Below are 21,878 nucleotides of genomic sequence, written 5' to 3'. Positions count from 1 at the left end.
TTCCTCCGCTAGGTCATATCGAAGTATCCTGACTATGGTGGACTATTGCTATGATTGCATGCATCCCGCTTGTCGCCATGCATGGAGTCCCTCGGCGGGCGCGCATCCATCTCCAAAGTTTCTCCGGACCCCGGGCTGCGCCGCATAGCGCGTGCTGAAACCATCATCAAGGAAGTAATATGGACTCGAAAATCTTCCTTTCTGATGCACGAGGGCGCTCGACGAGCGCCACTACTTCACACTGCACCCTCAGAAGGCCTCGAAAGGCTGGTCGAACGTACTTGTGCGGTCGACATCAGGACAATTCGATGCATACGCGCTCGCTCGCTTGCGATCCATGCGGACTAATACGCTATAGACGCATATGTCGAAGACTGAAACAGGCAGGTGCCCCTACGGCGGCGCTTTAGCGACGAGGACGCCGGCGGCTACCCATCGGGAGAACTCGACAGCGTTGCTCTGCGATTCAGCCCCAGGCCCAGGTACCGCGGCTGGAAGACGCTTCTCGTGGGTTGCTATCATGGTTACTTAATGCACCTTGCCGTCTATCTTCCCCGGATGAGCGTCCCTGCATGCATATAAGTATCGCGAACTAGTAGTGTGGGCCGGCGGCACGCGACTGCATTCCTTTACTCGGCATTGCTCTGGCAGGAATATGGGAGCGCACTCGGTCACCTCTGTCGCCGCCCTGGTCGCGTTCTGCTGGTTGGTGGTGAAGACGCTCAGGATCGGGAGGCGGCGCGCTGGTCTGCCTCCTGGCCCGCCGACGGTGCCGCTCCTCGGAAACATGCACATGTTCCCGACGCAATTCCCTCAGCTGAAGTTGGCCGAGTGGGCGCGGGAGTATGGCGACATCTATTCGGTGCGCCGTCGTACTTACTGTACCGCCGTCGTCATGAACTGACTCTGGTTGCGCAGCTGACTCTGGGCCCTGGAGAACTCATCGTCGTCTCGAGCGCCGCCGCTGCCCGCGAGCTGCTCGATCGGCGCAGTGCGTCGACCGTCGACCGGCCTCCGAACCACTTCAATCTTATGGCCAGCGACGGTCTCAACTTCGTCGTCTCGCAGTACTGTGCGTATCTTTTGCACGCCCGCTAGCCCTCGCATTGTCTGATCGGACGGTAGCGGATCAATGGCGGACGCTCCGACGGGCGGCGAACTCGGTGTTGACTCCACAGGTAGCCGCGCGCCATGTGCCTATACAGCGAGCGGAATCGTTCCAGCTCATGTACGATTTGTTGCATACCCCAGAGGTACGCACCGAGCACCGAGGACACGGACGAGTTCGTGCTGACGTATTGGCTCCAGAAAGCGTGGTGGCACTTCAGAAGGACGACGAACTCTGCTGTCATGTCTGTTCTCTATGGGAAGCGTGCACCGAGGTCGGTCTCACCACCATCCTCTGCCATTTCGTAAGTCCTTCTGACGCGTCCTCTCTTGTTTTTTCAGGTATGATACCCGAGAGATCCACGAGCTGTTCGGCGCCCTGTATCTCGAGGTCAAGCTGTACGATCCTGGAGCACATCCGCCGGTGGACCTCATTCCCATACTCAAGTACGTTCCGGAGCGGTTCGCGCCGTGGAAGCGCATATGTCGGCAGATCCAGGAGAAGCAGCGCACGCTCCAGCACGAGCTACTGCAAGAGTGCGAGGAGAGGGTAGCGAGGGGCCAGGACGTCGCGGAAGAGTGCTTCATGGACCAGATTGTGCGCAGGCGGGAAGAGCTCGGGTTGACGAGGGACATGGCTGCGTAAGCTGATGCACCCGTGTGTGTGGATGTTGTCGTGGAAATGGAGGCTGATGTTGTGGTTTGCAGTGCTTTGGGAGGCTTCTTGCTCGAAGCAGGGAGCGACACCACGTCCACCTTCTTGCAGACGTTCATCCTTTTGCTGACCGCTCACCCGGAGGTTCAAAAGAAGTTGCACGAGGAGATGGACTTGGTGGTCGGCGTTCAGCGAGTTCCAACCCCGGACGACTTTGAGCACATGCCATACCTTCAGGTATCTTCCACAAGAAGCTTTGGCCTATCGCCGATGCTTACTGTACTCTCTGAAGGCATGCATCAGGGAAGCGCATCGATACAGACCCATAGTTCCTTTGGGCCTCCCACATGCAGCCCTGACAGACGAGGTGGTAAGTTGGATGACTTCCGTGTCCTTTCTGAGACTCACGCTCGTGCCCTCCGCAGTACAGAGAATATTTGATCCCGAAGGGATGCGGCATCCTGGTCAACCAATGTGAGCGACTCCTCGTCGGCGATGTGAGGTTTTACTGACTTCAGGGGATTTCCCAGGGGCCATCTATCATGACCCCGAAGTGTTCGAGAGCCCGGAACTGTTTGTGCCGGAGCGCTTCCTGAAGTCCGAGTTCGGTACGCGACCCGGCGTGGACGATACAGACTTCAGGCACACGATGCTCTTTGGATTTGGGAGGGTACGGTCCAGTGCTTGTCTGAGCTTTCGTCCTTCAGTTCACGTATACGCCCTTTCTCAGAGGATATGTCCCGGAAGACATGTCGCCGATCATGCCATCGTGAGTAGTAGGCTCGAGTGTTTGGCACCAGTACGATTAGTCCGACCTTACAGATGGTGAACACGATGGCACTCGCGTGGGGCTTTGACTTTAAGCCCCTTCTGAACGAAGTGACTGGGACGCCGGAAGTCGTGGACACTTGGGCATACGAAGTGGTGAATATCCATATTCCCTGCAAGTGTCCGTTCAGTAGTTGACACTTCCGATATCGCAGGGCGCCATGTCGACTCCGAAGCCGTTCGAGTTTTCGATCAAGCCACGCAGCTCAGCGCACGAGCAGATCATTCGCGCAGAATTCGCTCGAGCCTTGCCATCGTTCGCGGCGTACGAACACTTCCTCAACGCCGAGGAGAAGGAATGGCTGGCCCATACTCGGAAAGACGAAGGTTTGTGTGCTTGAGACATGTTTTGGTTGATGTTGTAGCAGGTCCGACGGCGACAAAATGGGATTGGGCGATCAGGAGCACTGTTGTTGTAATCCGCGCAGATCCGCAGTACGTATCCAATTGTAGCGACTAGTCTTAACGTGTTGTCATGAGAGTGACTGGGTCGCCGCGATCGCCGAATTTGAGACGGAGCCACATGAAGCCGCCTAGGTCGGCTCCTGGTTACGATATGTTACACCATTGAATAGCGCAAGGTCGAGCTCGCTTCTCAACGAAATGGATCGTTCGGGGAACTGACGAGTTAATCCTGAGGTAAATTAGGCAGATCACTGATAACATAGGCTATAATAATGTCTTCCATGGGATATGTAGATCCAACGCACAGCGCTCATATTCGCCTGCCGCGGTTCCAGGTTACATCGTGATGGATGCCGATTTGGATGAAGCTTTGAGATCAGAGTGTGATCGCGATCGGGGTTCCCACGCGCGCACAGGCGGGTGGATTGCCACGTGGTGTCTAGCCTCTCCTCGTTGCTTCCGCCAACACCGTCGAATGGACTGTCGGACGCATATATCCGGTTTTGAACGCCCTTACCGTCTTGCATCGTAGCTCTGAATTCTACCAGATGGTACCCAACGCACATAGCAGAGACCGTCAGGTCAACACGCTCGCTCGGGCAATACTCCCCGGAATGCGAGTCAACACAGCAAGTGATTTGCATGGCGACCCGTTTGATGTCCGTTGGGTGCTTGCCTGTGTGAGCGGTCGCGCCATCAGCGAGCAGTCTGGCCGCTAGGATGGTTCTCCTTGATGACGAGGTCAGATAAAATCGACCGACGCCCTGCCTTGCGCCGTACTGACCTTGGGTTGATCCCGTCCTGCAGTCCCAGCCTCTTCGAGCAGTGCTCCCCTTTCTTGCGCTCTTGACGAGCCCGGCTGGTCTCTGCATTTCTCTACTGCTTCACGACTTCGGTTCCATCCTTTTTTTGGGGTTAATTAAGATGCTCCCCGCGACGCTCCTTGCTGCCCTTATGGCGTTCGGGCCCGCTGCCGTCTCCGCTGCGCCTCTTCCCGGCTTCTTGTCATCTCTGGAGCTCCGCGTCCGGCACCTGTTGGAGAGGCAAGATGCGAACTCGACGACTTCCGCCACGGCGTTGTCGCAGCTCCTGGCGAAGATCACCACCTCAGGTTCCTCGTCAAACGGTGCTGTGAATGCTTTGGTCTCGACATCTGACGACGACGATGTGAGTAACCCATCTTTCCTTGATTCAGAGGGAGAAAGCGGGATGGAGACGTTGGATGCGGAGGCTTTAAGGAACGATGGGTACGATGTCGATCGCGGGAGCTGACCTTTCCACCATCCCTTAGAACAAAGCCACGACCGTCGCCCTCAGCAATGATACCGTGAACGCAGCCTTCCTTCGTAGTGCACAATTTGCGCAGGTCAGAATACCTCGATTATCCTTTCACCTTGACTCACGATATGTCCTCCTTAGGTATCATACTGCTCCGCGGCAGCTGTTTTGTCCTGGACTTGCGGCACTCCCTGCGACAACCTGCCCAACGTGGATGTTCTTCAAGCAGGTGGAGACGACGAAGAGGTCCCTGGATGTGCGCATCTTCTCTTCCAATCCCGAATGTGCCATTGACGCGTCCCGACAGACTTCATCGCACACGACCCCGACGCAAACCAGATCGTGGTCGCCCACCAAGGCACCAACTCGCACTCCATGTTTGTCACTTACATCGTGTAAGCTCAGTGCCGAAGTTACTGACGTATTGTCCAGCATCTCCATCGCGAATGACGCTGCTTTCGCTCAAGTCCCACTCAACAAGACCTTGTTCCCCGTACAATGGAGCAGTAAATCAATCTCATCTTTCATTTATTTAGTTCATAAGCTGATACGCATGCCCAGATGACACCAAGGTCCACCAAGGCTTCCAGGAGACGCAGGGCAGAACCGCAGACGGCGTGCTTTCTGGCGTGCAAAACGCGATCGCGAAGACCGGCGTCAAGAACATCCTTGTTACGGGTCACAGCCTAGGTGCTGCTATCGCCACCATGGACGCGATCATGCTGTCGCAGAACCTCGATTCGGACGTCAACATCAACACGATCGTCTTCGGCCTGCCCCGCGGCGGCAACTCGAACTGGGCTAACCTGGTCGACAAGACGGTGCGTGCTTGATAAACGAACGTTCTGCGATCGGATCGCTAACGCGGAATATTTTTTCCCCCAGCTCGCTCCGCAATTCGCGCACATCTCTAACCAGCACGACCCCGTCCCGACCGTGCCTCCGCAATTCCTTGAGTACGTCCACCCCACGGGCGAGATCCACATTGCGGCAGCCTCGGACGAGGGCACGCCCGAGGACATCGTCAACTGCCCCGGAACCGAGAACGAGGTAAACGAACCCGCTTTCCGTTATAAGGCATTGCTTTTTCTGACTCTCGCTTCTTGGCAGAACTGCGCAGCCGGAAACAGTATCTTGGACGTCGATGTCGGCAACCATGAGGGTGTGTGACATCTCTAGCAGAATATGCAGTACGCGTATGGCTAACGACGACGACACGTAGGCCCGTACTTCAGGAGCGACATCATTATGGCTGGCAACGGCTGCCCGCTTTGATGAGCCCATCGTAAAGCAGATTGTACGCGTAATCGCAAAACCAGCTGTTATATTTTCCTTGGGCTTGGGGTAATGGAGGCATTGGGACTTGGGGGGTATGAATCAAGTAATTGTGTTCGGGAGTCAAGCGTCCGAGATGGGTTCGGTGCACACGACGTTGGTGAATGCTCCGGTACAACGCTGCAAGACAAGTCAGATGAAAAAGATTCGGTCGGCCTGTAATCGCGAAGGGCTCACCTCCGAATTTGCTATTGCGTCCGCGGGCTTGCATGGGTTGACCGGCGCGCAGACGGTATCTAGGCAGCACGCCAGGGAGGTTACGGTGCTATTGCAAGATTGATCAACAGGAAGACAGTCGAAGTTCGTGCTGTCGCCCATAGCTGCGACGAATGTGCCTGCGCAGGCCAACAAGAACGATACGGCGGGCAGCATATGAAGCGTCCCTGAGCCTGAGGCTTGAATCCCGGTCAAAAGTCGCACGGCGGGAAACAGCGATGAGCAGCGTGGAGGGGCGGGACAGTTATTTCACTGGGGCAAGGCGGCGCTAGATGAGGCGGCGGCGTGGCGGTTCTCGAGGTGTTCCCAATTAGGACATCGAGCGATCGACAATGCGCTTTCGGTAGGTCTGTAGCTCTCTTGCAGCTTGATCGTCTTCTGTCTGCGGAAGTTTGCGCATATATTCTAGTCACCGCTCCCGCCTTTTGCCTCCTCACCCTATGGAATACTATTGTGACTGCCCAACACGGTGCAAGCGGCTACAGCTCGTCAGCCAGACGACTTTCTATGCCCATCACAGCTACCGAGTTCAATCCACAACAACGGCATATATACAGCATGAAGACGGGCGTAAAGAGCTCTACAAGCCGCGGCGACAGACCACCAAGCGGAGACGAAATGGTCTTCAGCGCGACTCTGGGTCCGTGAAGCGAAACAAGCCGGCTGCCGCGAACATTAGCATAGATTCTCCACAAGATTCTTTTGTAAGATACCTATGTAATATAGATATCTTGCTCGTTGAACATGCCAAATGGAACATTAGACAGACGCAGAAGGGGGTGAAGCATCCGAGCAGTTTTACAATGGAGAGGGCAGCAGTGCTCCTTCGTTGATATTGCCTGCTCTGCTACCCCAGGACACTGAGGAGGACGAAGATATTGAACCAGATCCGGGAAGCCTCTCGCGGATCTTGCATGATGATGAAGATACTCAGGAGGGTCTCGACGAATCCGAAAATCCTGAGGAACCCAATCTCGAGCACGAGGAAGAGGCCGATAGTCTTCACCAGGAGGACCTTGAACATGCTCCGTCTGTAACTGGGGATTCCGCGCAGCCTTCCGCTATACACCACATTCATACCAGTCAGCTCTTCATCGAGGGATTGAGACACGCGACTCTTTCTGGCAGTGGTCTCAGCGACTCGGCCTTGGAACGACTTCGTGAACCGTGTCAAGGCATCGCTCAGACAACATGCCAGGATCCTGGTGTGCGGCATGCCATTGACACGTACTTCTCTGTCAGCAAAGGCTCGCGCGATACATACAACTGCGCTCGGGATGCGGCAATGCGGCGACACCCTGAAGATATGTTTCTCTCGTTTGATCAGATCAGACGCCAGGTCGCAGAGCTTACTGGGGTATCTGCAGTCAAACATGATATGTGCCCGAACTCTTGCGCCGCATTTACTGGCCCGTATGAGGCCTTGGTGGTCTGCCCATTCTGCAATGAGGATCGCTACACGTACCTCGGGAGGAAGCGATCATCTCGGCAAATGTTCTATACTATGCTCCTTGGCCCACAGCTGCAAGCTCTCTGGTGTACGCCCGATGGTGCCCGTAACTTAGAGTACCTTCTCAGGCGGGTTATTCAGCTGCGTTCGCAACGGGACGCAAACGGCAACATCATCATCGATGAGTACGATGACTTCTGCTGTGGCTCCGACTTTCTTGCGAATGAGGACATTCGCCTCGGAAACTCCATACTTCTCATTTCTATGGATGGCTGTCAACTCTATCGGAGCAAACAATCAGACTGCTGGATTTACATCTGGGTCATTCTAAGCCTCCCGCCGGAGCTACGCTACAAAAAGAAACATGTTCTGGTCGGCGGCGTAATCCCTGGTCCAAACGCACCAAAAAGCCATGACTCATTCCTTTATCCTGGACTGTACCACCTTGCCGCACTGCAAAAAGAGGGTCTCCGGTGCTGGAATGCTGCAACAAACGAGTTCTTCTATGACCATCCGTACCTGGCGATGGGGACCGCTGACCGTATGGGAATTGTTCATCTTGATGGCTCAGTTGGACATAGTGGAGCCTACGGATGCCAAGTCTCCTGTGGGATGCGTGGGAGGCATCAGCCAGGCAAGCCGCAGTACTTTCCGGTGCTCCTGAAGCCAAATGGCTATGCGGTCTCTGGGTGCGATCATGCCGACATCAACCCGGTGTGCCTGGTTACGGGAAGTGTGGAAGAATACCGCAACAAGCTCGCGTATCTGCAAGCATCGAGGAACAATCGTGAATTTGCCCGACGTCGTCTCGCTACAGGACTTGTGAAGCCTACCATTCTCAGCGGGCTTCCACATTCGCTCGGTGCTCCACGACTCTTTGGTCAAGATATCATGCATCTTGGTACTCTCAATCTCACAGCGCTCCTCTTGGAACTCTTCCGTGGTACAATACAGTGTGCAGCAACTGATGATCGGGCCAAGTGGGATTGGGCCATGCTCGTTGGTGATGCCTGGGAGGCCCATGGGTCATTGGTCGCTGGTGCTCATCCCTATCTTCCTGGTTGCTATGACCGTGCTCCAAGAAATCCTGCTGAGAAGATCAACAGCGGCTACAAGTCTTGGGAGTACCTTATCTATGTCTTCGTCCTTGGTCCAGCCGTATTCCGACCCTGGGTTCCGGCTAAATACTGGACACACTTTTGCAAACTAGTTGCAGTGATGCGGCGCTTTTTCCAGCGAAAGATCTCTCGGCTTCAGCTACTACAGGCCCGCCGTCTCGTACTTGAATATGTTGTCGAATTCGAACTGCTTTACTGTCGGCGCCGAGCGGATCGAATTCATTTCGTTCGCCCTGTCGTACACGGTCTCATACACTTACCAGAACAAGTCACCCTCAAAGGACCTCTGCCCGGACACTCGCAATACGTTATGGAGCGGACGATCGGCAATCTAGGAGAAGAGATCAAGCAAGATTCCCGTGCATATGCGAATCTCTCTGAGCGGGCGCTGTATCGATGCCAGGCTAACACGATGAAGGCCATTCTTCCGGAGCTCGCCCCCGATTCATATTGCCTTCCTCGCGGAGCTATAGATCTCGGCAATGGTTATATTCTCCTTCGCGCATTGGACCACACTGCACGCTCTATCACGTCCAGTGAAGAACGAGCCCTCCAAATCTTCATCGATGAGAGGACTGCTGGGTCTGGGATCAGTGACTGTCGGGGCATACGGGTGCATCGATGGGCTAGGTTGCGCCTCCCCTGTGGTCAAACTGCACGATCCCTGTGGAAAGAAGGCAAGAAACCATTAAGCGACGTGCGCATGTCCCGGAATGTCAAGGTACTACCACTCCATGGTATTCTGCCTCACATTGATGTCTGTTCGATAGGTTTATCTGGATGGCTGCTTTCGATACGGCGAAGTGCAGTACTACATCATGATGAAAAGCGGTGGAGAGACCATCGGCCTCGCTATGATTTCCCTCCTATCGCCACCAGATGCCGAGCTTTTGACCCGCTCGCATGGGACATTGTACGCATGCACGCACGGTGGACAGGACTCACTGATTGTCACCTGTGTTAAGTCCATCCGGTCTGTTGTTGCCGTCATCCCGATGATGGAACTGTTGGGCGAGGAGTGCGAAGTCCAACGGTTCTTTGTTGCGGAGAAACCAGGAATGGAATGGGATCTTATGTCTGACCAGATTGAAGCCCTAACCGCGGTCTGATGTGTCGCACAGTGATGTATAGTCGATTATTAGATCTCACATGATGGACATGCAACTTTATGTTTTATTCCACAAGCTACGCAATATACATGATGTTGAGCTACTCAGTGAGTGAGTCTAATACAACACACGGATGTTTGACAGCGCGCAGCGCAACCGGAGTACTGGCACTGGCCAGTCGATGTCATCGCGCGCGTCCGTCGATGTCGACGTTGCCGTGCCAGCCCGTCGATATCATCGCGCTAGCCCGTCGATGTTGTCTTGCTAGCCAGTCGATGTTGTCGCGCGCGTCCGTCGATGTCGACGTTGCCGTGCCAGCCCATCGATGTCGTCGCGGTAGCCCGTCAATGTTGTCGTGCTAGCCAGTCGATGTTGTCGCGCGCGTCCGTCGATGTTGTCGTGCTAGTCCGTCGATGTCGTCGCGCTCGCACGGCGACGTCGTCGTGCCAGTCCGTCGATGTCGTCACACACGTCTGTCGATGTCGTCGCGCTCACACGGCGACGTCGTCGTGCTAGTCCCTCGATATTGCCGTGCTATCCCGTCGACGTTGCCGTGCTGGCCCGTCGACGTTGCCACGCTGGCCAGTCAACGTCGTTGCGCGCGTCCGTCGATGTTGTCGCGCTGGCCAGTCGACGTTGCTGTGTTGACTAGTCGTCGCGCTGCCTAGGGGGGTTACAGTGTTAGCTGGTCAACCGCACTGCACGGGTAATGTCAGAGCGCGGGCCAGTCCACGTCGTATAGCGCGTGCGCACCCAATCGGCATTGTAGCGTGGATGCAAGCTTTGCCCTTGAATCCGTAGCGGATGCTAGCCAGGACAGAACTGTGGGACATGTAAGCCGAGTCGCAGGCGGAGCAAAAGCCATCCGAGGCGCAGATGTAGATGGAATAAGCCGTGTAGAAGGCGTGGAACGGGGCACGGTGGAAGCACGGAGTGCGTGGGAGACATAGGCACAAGCTAATCCCGAGGTATTGGAAGGCCCAACGAACCTGGCCCGTTTTTGTCTTCGTGCATGTGTTGGGCCCGTTTCAACAGTTTCGTCGACGGAGGATTGAACTTCACAGTATCTATTCAGAGCAAAACCCAACGTAACTCCAGTCAGTCAGAACATAATGAGGTAGGTACTCACATAATCAATCCCTTATGAATCATTCAAGCCAGGCAATCACATAGCGTTGGTTATAAAAGCTGCCTCAAACGCATTTCGGGGACTCCACGATCCTGCGTTTGAGGGGAATGGAAAGAAAATAGGAAATTCAATGGTGTACGCGGAATCTACGTGGCGGGACAATCACGTGGAAATCACGTGCTCTACATTCTGTGGCTTGCTAAGTCCAAAAAGTGGTGTCCCCGTGTCTCTATCCCATCCATACCACACTAAGGTCTGTTTTTTCTTCTTCCTTGCCCATCCTGATATCATGATTTTTCTCTCGTATTAGGCTTCCCATCAGCATGGATTTCTCCCGGCTGATGCGACCGTCCGCCATTCCGGCGCACATGAACCTTATTCAGGATGGATCGCACGCAGGAAGTGTTTCGCCCGCCGACGCCCCGGGATTCGGCTCAATACCACTCACGAATCTTGCTGCAACCTATGATAGCACGCAGGAGACCAAGGTTTGTTGCAGCCTTGTTCAAATGTATCTCAGACCGGTTATATGCGCTCATTATCGGTGCCAGCCTTGGCAGGAGGCGGATATTTCACAGCTTATTCGATCGGCATCGGACACGATGCTGCTTTGCTATGGTAACGCTGCATATATGCGGGTCATCGAAAGCAAGAACGGCCTTGAACGGCAAGTCGCCCTTTTGCATCAGCATATAGCCAGCCTGTCGGCTGCCCCAGCAGTTCCGGACAGCCCGCATCCGACTGTAGCGCCGAGCGGGTCAATATCAGCCTTGCACGTCTCACGGCCAGAAGAGCTTGATCCCGGCAATCCTTGCTATTCTCGCATCAAATATTGGACCAAGACGGCCTGGAAGTCCCGAGGACAGTGCGAGAAAGGTGAGACCGAGCCCAGCGAAGAGAAGAAGAAGGCGGACGAAGTTGCTCCCTCCGGCCGTTTTCCTTGGCTGGAGCTTCTGGACGGATCACCTATCGACGACGCGACGACGGAGGCTATCACTGGCCGCATGAAGGGTGTCTTCTTCCACTGGCACTCCTCTGGGAACGGGCCAGCTACGTATACTGGGGCAACACTCCCGCAGCTCGACTTCCTTCACTATCACTTGTGCAGAGCTTTCCCGCTGTTTTGCTATTGCTCGCATGGTTGGAAGCTCGACAAGGCCGCCTCTGACGTCTACGCCTCCTGGCATCGTCATAACATCCGCTCAAAGGGAACGCTGATAAAAGCGGAGTCTCCTGACTCGCTCCCTCTATCTGGCATGCAAAAGCGCCCACGGCCTTCGTCCGTATCTCTTGGGTCTGCATCAATCCCGTCGCCCGCGAAGAAGCCCAGGGCCATCACGCGCTCCGCCGTCTCGTCGCCTCTTGCGCGGTCGACCATCACACAGCCTGTATCTCCGCCCAGCTCTCACCCATCGTCTCACGTTCTACTGGATCAGGACCTCGACAAAAATGACGCAGAATCTCCGTCGTTGCCGTCGCCGGGTACCGTAGCATCCCCTGACCCGTTCGTGTCGGCATCTATCCCACGCAGCTTCGGCACTGAAGCAAAGAGCCTCACAGTGAGTCCACGTTGCTCATAGGTTGTGTTTTGGCTCACCTGTACCGTTTGCTCACCCCAAGGTAGCGAATCCGTTGTGAGTCCTATCAGAGCTGCGCCGCATGGATCCCCATCGCTAATAGCTTACTAGGGACATTCTCACAGATGGCGGTGATTCCTTCACTCGTCTCTTGGCTCAAGAGGTCGATAACGGTAATGTTCATTTTTCAGCACTGGCCATTACTGACGTATAGACGTTCCGAAGCGAAAAGTTTTGATGCAGCCACCGCAACCGCGCATGAGGACCTCAAGGTCTTCAGCGCTTCATCGACTGCCGTGACTCGTGCTGCGTTCGAGGTCAGCGCCCCATGGAACAAGCCCGACGTCGTCGCACCGCCCAAACAATCACGCACCGACAATGAGCCGAAAGTCGCGAAGCCAAAAAAATCCGCCGTCTGTGCAGTGACCACAGCGTTTACCGGCAGGTATGCGTGTTCTCTGCGACGAAGCGATGGGATTACTGATTTCCTTTCGCACAGAAACTTTTACAAGAAGGCTTATCTCAACGAGCGACCTGGTACAGTCGTTCTCAACGACGAATACGAACTCGCTTGGACAAGTCTGTCGGATGCAGAGAGAAAGGTGAGCTGGTTAACGTGGTGCGGAGAGTGTTCGATCTCACCGTATCGCAGGAGTGGAACCAGAAGGCCAAAAATGCGAAAGTGAGTGCCCCAATTGTTTCGCATATCGTGTCCAGCTGATCGCCGTCTTGTGCAGACTACTTCGGCACCGTAACTCGATGAAGAGGATGCCGTATCAGTCGTTCAGAAATGCGACTCTTGCAGTTAAGCTCATGTTGTTCTTCTTGCTACACATCGCGCGCCATACAATGTTGTCTGTATAACTCGATGTACAAAATAATACAATATATAATAAATGCGGGATCAATACAAGCGGCGCAGAAAGGAGCGCGTAGGCGTGGGTCGACAACCTGCTCTATCGCCGTTGTGCACTGCTCTGTGCCATATCGCGCCACGCTGCGCCATCCATCGAGAGTCCTTATTTCGCTTTTGCGGCGGTCGCGGGCTCCTGAGGGCGCTCTATGGCGCGGACAGCTGGCGCTGCTCCTTGCCCTTCCACGCCGCTGGCCGCCGTGCGACTTTTGACCGGGCTTGAATGATCAGTTCTTGTTTGTCATTTCATATTGGCGTACTTGCTGTTGGGCGAGTCCGGATTCAAGGAGTCGAAGACGTTGAAGCTTAAGGAGTGTTCAGGCTTCACCTCTCTTGAGAGAGACGAGCTTTATATTGTCCTACTTTCATCATATGCCAAGAGTCATGAGCTGTCTTTTATGGCGGCGAACTTTTTTCGTCCATCACAGTGGGATAAAATACGAGAAAATGAGGGCCAACAATGTCATACGATGACAGCCAGCGCCAGGGTGTCTGAAGCTTCCTGGTGGCGATGCTTTCCAACACAATGTCATTGTCTGTCTCTGAGACAGTCAACGATGCGATAGCTCTCCCGCGCCCTGGAAATCTCTACAATGCTTGGCAGAGAGCTCAGAGAACGGCGTTGTGATGGGCGGGTACTGTGCATATTCGAAGTTCACATGATCACGCGCACAGCTACTCAAGAATAAATCAGTGAAGTGTGAACACCGACGATAATCGTATTGAAATACATCGCACACTGAATTTTCTTGCGCGTAGCAACTTGTTTCGACGTTCCAACGAAAAGGACGAAACAGAATGCCGACCCTGCCCGGCGTCTCAGTAGGTGGCTGTAAAGGGCGCGGCAGATCGCACAGCCACCATTGTCTGCCTTACTGGTCAAGCTCTCTTGTCTGTTTCCTTCCGCTCTCCCCGACCAAACCTCCTATTGCCTGCCTGCTGCTCAGCAGTGCCTTGACAGATCTCTGGGACGTCTGTCTTGGAGGATTAACAACTTTTTGTAATCACTATGGGAAACAATAAAAAGTCCAAGCAAGCCAAGAAGAAGCAGCAGGCATCCGCGGCGACTGCCCCTGCCACTTTGAATGGGAATGGAGCAGACCAGTCAGTCTACTCTCATTGAGTAATCCGATACAGAGCGCTCAATCCCCTTGTGTCAACGTTTGATCGAAATATCAGGTCAGATCACGAAGGGCGCTTGTCAGTTGACGCCGAGTCTCCAACCTCGCCTGTGAAGGATTCCTCGCCTGCTCCTCCGGAAACACCTGCCCGAGGCACGGAGCCAGAGCCGGAACAAAAGGTTGATCTGATCGTACTGGCGGAGCAGACCAAGGAGGCGGGCAATGTGGCGTTCAAGGCGAAGAGGTTCGGCGAGGCCGTCGATCTCTACACCAAAGCGATCGGTGCGCCTTCATAGATCTCTCTTTTGTCCTCGTGATCCGCCGACGCAAAAAATATACCCGTGCAGAGCTTAACCCCAGTGAACCCGCCTACCTCACCAACCGTGCGGCCGCATACATGGCCCTCAAGCGCTTCCGCCCCGCATTGCAAGACTGCCAATCCGCACAGGCGCTCCAGTCGACCGCACCCTCCGCGAAGACCCTTGTCCGCCTCGCCCGCTGCCAGCTTGCGCTCGGCCAGCCCACCCCGGCCCTCTCCACACTCTCCGCCGCGCTCGACCTTGAGCCGAACAACGCGGCCGCCAAGGCCTTGCAGCGTCAAGTGCGCGACCTCGAGGGTCACCTCCGCAACTTCGAAGGGGCGCGGAGCAGGCGGGACTGGGGTATGGCGCGTCTCGCCCTCGACCGGTGTTTGAGCGGGATCGAGGGCGAGGGCGGGGAGGTTCCCGTCGAGTGGCGGCTGTGGAGGATCGAGCTGGAGCTGGCTAGGAGTAACTGGGAAGCTGCCAACATCGCCGCCAAGTATGTTCTTCCACGCGCCCTTTCTCGCGATCTTCGGTGACGGCTGGGTGATTTCGCAGCGACGCAATGCGGTTATTCAGCAATTCCCCGGACGTACTCACCATGCGCGGTCTCGTTCTCTTCCTTACGGCCAAGCTGTCTCAAGCCCTTCAACATGCTCAGTCTGCCCTCCGCCTCGACCCTGGTTACGAACCCGCGCACAAGCTGCGCAAGCGCGTCAAAGATGTTGAGAGGCTGAAGGAAGAGGGGAACAATGCCTTTAAGACCGGGAAGCTGGACGAGGCGACCGAGAAATACACGGAGGCGCTTGAGAGAGTCGGCGAGAACGAGAACGAGGGCTCCGGAGGTCAGATAAGGGCGACATTACTAAGCAATAGGGCAACGACGCTGTTGAAGGTATAGTCAAACATCCATTCAGCTATGACCATGAGGTACTGAAATAGCCCTACAGCTACAACGACACGAGGAGGCACTCGCAGACACGGACGCTTCACTCGTCCTGCTGCCTACATCGTTTAAAGCCCTCCGCACCCGCGCGCGGATCCACCTACACATGGAGAAATACGAGAATGCCGTGGCTGATTTCAAGAGTGCCTTAGAGCAGGCAGGTATGGATGGGACGGACCAGGATGTCCGGAGTTTGCGAGACGATGTCAAGAAGGCGGAGGCGGCTCTCAAGCGGAGCAAGACCAAGGACTACTACAAAATCCTCGGCCTCGCGAGGGACTGTACGGAGGTGGAGATCAAGAAGGCATACAGGCGGGAGAGTCTGATCCACCACCCTGACAAGGTAGCATATCTATCCTCGCTGTTCTGCTGCTATCGCTGACCTTGTGAAGGGCGGTGACGAGGAAAAATTCAAGCTCGTGGTCGAAGCGCACAGCGTGCTCTCAGACCCGCGCAGACGCCAGCGGTACGACCTCGGCGAGGACGAGGACGGCCAAAACGACGGCATGGGCGGTGGCATGGGCGGCGGCGTCGACCTTTCAGAGCTGTTCGCTCAGTTCCACGGAGGCGGCATGGGCGGCGGCGGTTTCCACAGTCACAGCCATAGTCATAGCCACGGTGGCTTTGGCGGAGGCGGAGGGTATGGAGGACGATATGGAGGTGCGGGCCGGACGCAGGGCGGGTACTCACCGTTCGGGTTCTGAGCACCTCGGTCCTTGATTGGCTCCCTTGCGGTGTTTTCTCCATCACTTCCATTTATATCACTCGTGTGCTCACATGTCTTGCAATGTCCGCCTACCTTCAATCGCGACGTGTTTATAGATTATTGCCGTGCCCATGAGGAAGTCACCCCAGTTACGGGGATCCCCAAGGCTGCACTTGGTATCAGTGCTGTTTTCTACCATTCTCTACCTTGATGGCCCTGCTCACTTCTGTATTCACGTGGGAGCTGCCGCCCGGCGGCATGCATACCGGTGAATCCCCGTCAAGTCTGTCATCAACCTTGCCATCTGCTTCGCCACGTACCCTGCGTATAGGCCGCCATTTCCGGGTTAAGACATATACATTTTGACCCCGACTGAGTAGAGTGCACGCTGACGAGTCATGCCCACAACAGATACCAATCGTGCAATTTCATTACCAATAATCTCTCTCAAGACTTCCGCATGTGTGCATTTATGCTCGCACGTGTGCTTGAGGTGCGCACTTGATTCAGCAAGATTCAACTTTGTTACAACACCGTGTGTGCTCACTGGGATGAGGCAAGATCGCACTTATGTCGCGAAGCCACGTACTGGTTTGTATAGTTAAATCACCCCATGTGGGCATGGCGCATTTATTCAGCAGTTTCAGCTTGTACCTAGTTGATCGGAGCACGACAATTGCTATGAGCCCGGGAAGTATATAATTCCTGGTCAACAAAACGGAACACCTGTGTTTCTCTTCCTCGACTCGTGGCATTGTGATTCTCGCTCCACACTAGATCACACACGATGGTGAATTGGCATGACCCAATTACAATATTTTATCAGCTCCGTACGTGTCAAGATGACGAAGTCAAGGACAACGGCTGATTGCTACTCTCAGAGGGCCTATCTAGGTTGATGCATTTCATCTCGGGTGCATATTGGTGGGTTCTCAACACGACGTTAGTATGAAACTCGTCTGAATCGCACAGCTGGGACTTCATCCAAACATTTCCGTACGACTGGAGTATATACACGCGCAAGAAGCTATGGAGATGGACTATGGCTGTACGTTCATGATGCAACCTGACCGTCGTACGATTCGCTGCTGAACTGTACCGTTCGCTAGCCGTACCTCTGCATTCGATGGATGGGTTTAGCTACCTGCCTGTGTTTTGTCATAGGCATCAATATGGACGCCAGCCCTGTTGCTCCCTTGAATTGCTCAGTGAGTGACGTCGCCCTCTTTGCACTGCATAACTGGCTGATGCGTTAAGGTGTGGATGGGTTTTACCCTGGTGCGTACCTCAGGAGCCGGTCGGACCATTCTCATCATCGACCTTGTGCAGCAACTAGGCTTTATTTCGGGGGATATCTTAGCAATGTTTCTTTTATTGGTTCGGGCGTGCGTAGAAAAACACGTGCTAGGGAATGCACCGGACATAACACCCTCCAATCAGTGTTGCGCTATGGGAATGCCGAATGAATGTCGCAATTGCTCTCACTTTAGTCAGCTTGATAGACGTTGGATTCACGGTTTACGGTATGGCGAAGCTGCATTCGTATGTCATCCGAACTGACACATCATTTCCGATATAGGTACTTTCGAGGTGATTGTTATTGCTGAAACCTGAGTTGCTTGAATCTAAAGAATGAGAATCAGGCAACGAAGGAGAGTATCAATAATCCGGAGCCGTTCTCAGGGCAGTGCCAATTCATACACACAAGCAGCAATCGATACACATTGCTTGTCAGTATCACAGTGCACAGTGTTCTCCTGGCAGTCATGATGGTCGGTGTGTGGAGGATGAAAAACCCTGGGCGACTGTGGTCGCTCATATATCGGCAGGCAAGCCATTTGATATCAGTGTCGCCGACATGCAGCAATTTTCAGCTGACACAAGAGGCAGGGACTGGTGTGGATCGCGATCCCAATCGTGCTATTTGTACCAGCCGTGGTAAGTCGATCAATTCGCTCAGCCTCCTAGCATTGAAACGCTAACGCGCTTTCAGATACTTGCATTCCTAAATCTGAACGGTAAGCCGTCGAATATGCTGCCCTATTCTCGGCGACGTTGACGCCTTGTATTGACGCCAGATGTCATGAATATCGTGAGTGTCATGATCCGGGTTTTGTACGAATAACCACGAACAACCTAGATGATCCTGCCACTATACGGTATCACAATGTGAACACGACTATGCAACTGGAGAAAAACCGCCTACTCACATTATAATATGTCTTTGACAGGTGCATGGCTGTTGCTCACATGTATCGCGGACTATTGGACTACTCTCCCGGCTTGTATGAGTCAATTCATTCGTGTCGGAGTATTTTAGCGGCTTTCTCCGATTAATGACCTTCCCAGAACAACTACATCTCTCGTGACGCAAATGCGGTTCAGACCACGGATTCCGTGGCCTTCATTCACCATCAATCCTGATAACCTGGAAAGATCAGGAGAAATTTGATATCTCTCGAAGTTCTCACATGGCTCGCCAGGATTATAAACGCCCTGGTGCTAGATTATATACAATACGCCATATATTGGCCAGACTATCGTGGGGGTCACGGGAAATCGTGCGCTTCAACTTCCTCACTCCGGTTGTCCCGCCAGATCAGACCGTGTATGATGCAACGAGATAATGTAACGGATTTGTGACTGGATGAACTCGGTCGCGGAGGAGAGATGATTCCAGGGGGGAGAATACAAGGCGATAGGGCTAGGATTCTCGCCCTCCCTGAAGATTTGACCGCGTTATGTTCTTCGGCGATAGAATCTCCGGATGGCACTGATTGCCCATTATCTAATTCTGTGGTTCGGTTTGGTAAGGCGGAGAGCATGCTCGTGGGATGTGCTGGCCCCCCAAGATGATGGCCGAGTGCAATGATTGATTTCTTCAGACGGGAGTGCTGAGATAAACACGGTCAAACAACGAGGTGAGTATTTGTTGACGCGCGTCTCCTTTTCTGCGCCTCCGTGCCGCCGAAACGCATTCGCGTTCAGACTGTCTATCGCAAGCTTCGCTGCTCATGGAGCTTGGCCTGCTCGTGTTCAATAACGTGAGCATCTACGATGGAAAACGCCGACTATCTAGTCTAGTCGTTGATTGACAAGAGCGGTATCAAATCTCCTGCTAGGGCTCCGGATGTCGCTCGCTCGCTTCCCTTACTCATGCGATGCTGGTTGACACTTGTGTTCCTGCGCATCTTTCTCTCATGTCCAACGCATTGACACCGATGCATCCACACCGGAACTCGGCCATCTGAACGCTGCTTTTATCTATTTTGTTTTCACTTTAGACGTACGGGGATAGATATCCGTGGTCCGTATGGCTGTGCATATGCAATGTGCTTAGCGCTGGAAGAAGCCAACCCATCTGGTGAATTTCTATACGTTTAATCTATGCTGATGCCGATCACATTCGCTGCGCTTTGTGAGGCGCCCAGAGCCTCGTACGTAGTATCCCCACTAGCGCGGCTTCTGCACAGAACTCTCTTGCTGTCAAAGCTATCAGAAGAAATGTTCCAAATCAGGCATCTCGTATATGGCGGAATGCAGAGGAGGAGAGTTTCGTTCAGCGAATGGCACTGTCGTGGTGATGCTGTCAGAAGGTGAGTTACCCCATATAGACGATTTCGTGTACATTCAGCTCCCTGCTATCAGAACAGTACATCTCCGTGGGGCATGCGGACGTCTAACACAGCTATATAGAGCTATAAGGGTTATAACAAGCAGGAGTGGCAGCTACTTGGTCGATCGTCGCCCCGAGTTGCCTCCCTCAGGCTGAGACAGCCTCGCTTCACGATGGTCAATTGGCAAGACCCCATTACCATGTTTTATCAACTGCGTATGTGAGCTGGATCGATGAATACCTTCACAAGCTCATTCGCTATTCCAGAGGGGTTGTCGAGACTGATGCACTTCATCTCCGGAGTATACTGGTACGCCTGTCGATCTTCTGCTCTATTAGGTGCGATATAGCCACTTCATGTAGCTGGGACTTCATACAAACGTTCTCATACGACTGGAGCATATATAAGCGGAAGAGACCGTGGAAATGGACCATGCCGGTGAGTCTTGACATGACCATCAAGGGTCGCTTTGACGTAACATGCTGAGGCCAGCTCTATCTTGCTATCCGCTTGATGGGGCTCGCTACATGTTTCTGCTTCATCATCGGGATTAACCTGGATGCTGCCCCTGGTGCTTCATTGAACTGCTCTGTAAGCTACCGATGTTTGCGCCGTGTTGCGCCGTGCCTAGCAATTATTGATACATATCCCGCGCCTCATCTCAGGTATGGATGGGATTCAACCTGGTAGGTACCGCATGTTAGTGGGTATATCATTGCATAAACCGAGGTTCGCAGGCTTTGGGATACGTATCCGGCGATACACTGGCAATGCTGCTACTCGCGGTCCGCGCGTGAGCACGTTACCTGTTCAGAACTAGAAACTCTGAAATGGAACTCCATTGTTCTCGCACAGGATTGCTCTTTGGGGGTGCCGTATCGATATCGCAATTGGTGTGATCTTGATTTGGCTCGTGGATGTCGGGTTCACGATCTTCGGTAAGCCCAGCGTTACATTCATACTAGTCAACTGAGCGCTGATCAGCATAGGAATAATCGTGGTATGTTCGCACCGGTATCGCGGTATCCCATTCACGCGTTTACTCCTCGGCATGTGCATAGGCTCCGAAAGAGAGTGTCAATGATCCTGGATTATTCATAGGACAGTGCCACTTAGTGAATACGCACAGGAATCGCTTCACGCTGCTCGTCAGCATCATCGTACATGCAGCTTTGCTGATCGTCATGATGGCTGGAGTATGGAGGACAAAGAACATCGGAATGTTGTGGTCGGTAATCTACAAACAGGTCGGTGACCTGAAGGACGACCATGAATGTAGGCTGAATCGCTCGCTCGAAGGGGATCATCTGGGTTGCCATCCCTATTATCTTGTTCGTCCCCGCGGTGGTAGGTCTTCTCATTGTCATTATTTCAGCCGTTGCAGATCACAGCCGCTACTAGGTTCTTGTGTTCCTAAACCTCAACGGTTAGTGAATGCCGACTCTGCTGTTCATGCACACGCTCACGCATCATGAATTCCAGATATCATGAACATTGTCAGTTACATGTCTAATTCCAGCGTCCGCTGTCTGAAGCAACATAGATTCTTCTTCCCGTATACGGCATTACATTGTGAGAGAACCCGCAGAATCTCTGCTCGAACAGCCTGTGATGTATCGGGTCGGCCACGCCTAGGTGTATGGCGGTAGCACGCATGTACCGCGATCTCTCAGAATTTTCTCCCGGTTTGGTTCAGTGCGTACAGCGCCCCTCTGATCATTCCCGTGTCGTCTCACCGTCATTACTCTCTGTTAGGACCTCGTCCGCATTCACAGCGCAAATCCGGTTCAAACCGGTCGGTTTAGGGAAATCAAGTGGCAGCACTGGCGATTCGGAGGTTTCCGCACGCGGCCTTCCGACAGTGATCCCTCTTGAAGTATTCCAGCGGTATGTCATTACACTCACGCTCCCGAAGATCACTACCTGAGATAGGTTCAGGGTTGAGCGGTCAGTCGGAGGGGAGACACCGGAAGACTCGCCTGCGAGCGCGACGTTCTCTAAGAAGCAGCCTGACGGAACACCAGCCAACTTCCTGAGCATGACGTCGGAGCTGGACCACGTTTGAT

At 53.9% G+C, this 21,878-nt stretch overlaps 6 protein-coding genes across 6 annotated transcripts; all 6 read left to right on the top strand.

Annotated features, from left to right (window-relative positions):
• The first annotated feature begins 288 nt into the window (after positions 1–288).
• PUNSTDRAFT_54536 (cytochrome P450) lies at positions 289–3,105 on the top strand. The gene is made up of 12 exons (XM_007386719.1): positions 289–862; positions 919–1,072; positions 1,126–1,253; positions 1,309–1,382; positions 1,450–1,749; positions 1,816–1,999; positions 2,055–2,132; positions 2,188–2,236; positions 2,293–2,432; positions 2,493–2,531; positions 2,585–2,686; positions 2,746–3,105. The coding sequence occupies exons 1-12, from the start codon at positions 656–658 to the stop codon at positions 2,929–2,931; spliced, it is 1,641 nt and encodes a 546-aa protein (XP_007386781.1). The 5' UTR covers positions 289–655; the 3' UTR covers positions 2,932–3,105.
• An 814-nt stretch (positions 3,106–3,919) lies between these two features.
• PUNSTDRAFT_115590 (alpha/beta-hydrolase) lies at positions 3,920–5,548 on the top strand (the record flags this gene model as incomplete). Its single annotated transcript, XM_007386718.1, has 9 exons — positions 3,920–4,162; positions 4,287–4,361; positions 4,415–4,529; positions 4,581–4,650; positions 4,706–4,779; positions 4,835–5,094; positions 5,159–5,323; positions 5,384–5,435; positions 5,496–5,548. The coding sequence occupies 9 exons, from the start codon at positions 3,920–3,922 to the stop codon at positions 5,546–5,548; spliced, it is 1,107 nt and encodes a 368-aa protein (XP_007386780.1).
• Positions 5,549–8,165: 2,617 nt separating this feature from the next.
• PUNSTDRAFT_73339 (uncharacterized protein) lies at positions 8,166–9,501 on the top strand (the record flags this gene model as incomplete). Its single annotated transcript, XM_007386717.1, has 2 exons — positions 8,166–9,113; positions 9,163–9,501. The coding sequence occupies 2 exons, from the start codon at positions 8,166–8,168 to the stop codon at positions 9,499–9,501; spliced, it is 1,287 nt and encodes a 428-aa protein (XP_007386779.1).
• Positions 9,502–10,953: 1,452 nt separating this feature from the next.
• On the top strand, positions 10,954–12,962 carry PUNSTDRAFT_137088 (uncharacterized protein; the record flags this gene model as incomplete). Its single annotated transcript, XM_007386716.1, has 8 exons — positions 10,954–11,118; positions 11,182–12,189; positions 12,251–12,264; positions 12,319–12,380; positions 12,433–12,652; positions 12,707–12,809; positions 12,860–12,889; positions 12,945–12,962. 8 exons carry the CDS (start codon positions 10,954–10,956, stop codon positions 12,960–12,962), a joined length of 1,620 nt encoding a protein of 539 aa, XP_007386778.1.
• A 1,167-nt stretch (positions 12,963–14,129) lies between these two features.
• Positions 14,130–16,301, top strand: PUNSTDRAFT_145579 (protein prenylyltransferase; the record flags this gene model as incomplete). The annotated part of the gene is made up of 6 exons (XM_007386715.1): positions 14,130–14,224; positions 14,300–14,523; positions 14,589–15,042; positions 15,102–15,438; positions 15,494–15,832; positions 15,882–16,301. The coding sequence occupies 6 exons, from the start codon at positions 14,130–14,132 to the stop codon at positions 16,191–16,193; spliced, it is 1,761 nt and encodes a 586-aa protein (XP_007386777.1). The 3' UTR covers positions 16,194–16,301.
• A 4,698-nt stretch (positions 16,302–20,999) lies between these two features.
• PUNSTDRAFT_137086 (uncharacterized protein) lies at positions 21,000–21,877 on the top strand (the record flags this gene model as incomplete). The annotated part of the gene is made up of 8 exons (XM_007386714.1): positions 21,000–21,059; positions 21,112–21,159; positions 21,214–21,238; positions 21,295–21,308; positions 21,356–21,384; positions 21,448–21,507; positions 21,568–21,699; positions 21,751–21,877. The coding sequence occupies 8 exons, from the start codon at positions 21,000–21,002 to the stop codon at positions 21,875–21,877; spliced, it is 495 nt and encodes a 164-aa protein (XP_007386776.1).
• Position 21,878: the final 1 nt, after the last annotated feature.

This window comes from Punctularia strigosozonata, assembly GCF_000264995.1.
Source record: "Punctularia strigosozonata HHB-11173 SS5 unplaced genomic scaffold PUNSTscaffold_11, whole genome shotgun sequence".
In the NCBI taxonomy this organism is placed as follows: domain Eukaryota; kingdom Fungi; phylum Basidiomycota; class Agaricomycetes; order Corticiales; family Punctulariaceae; genus Punctularia; species Punctularia strigosozonata.
Note: the sequence above shows the minus strand (reverse complement) of the source record. Positions and strands in the feature narration are given on the sequence as shown.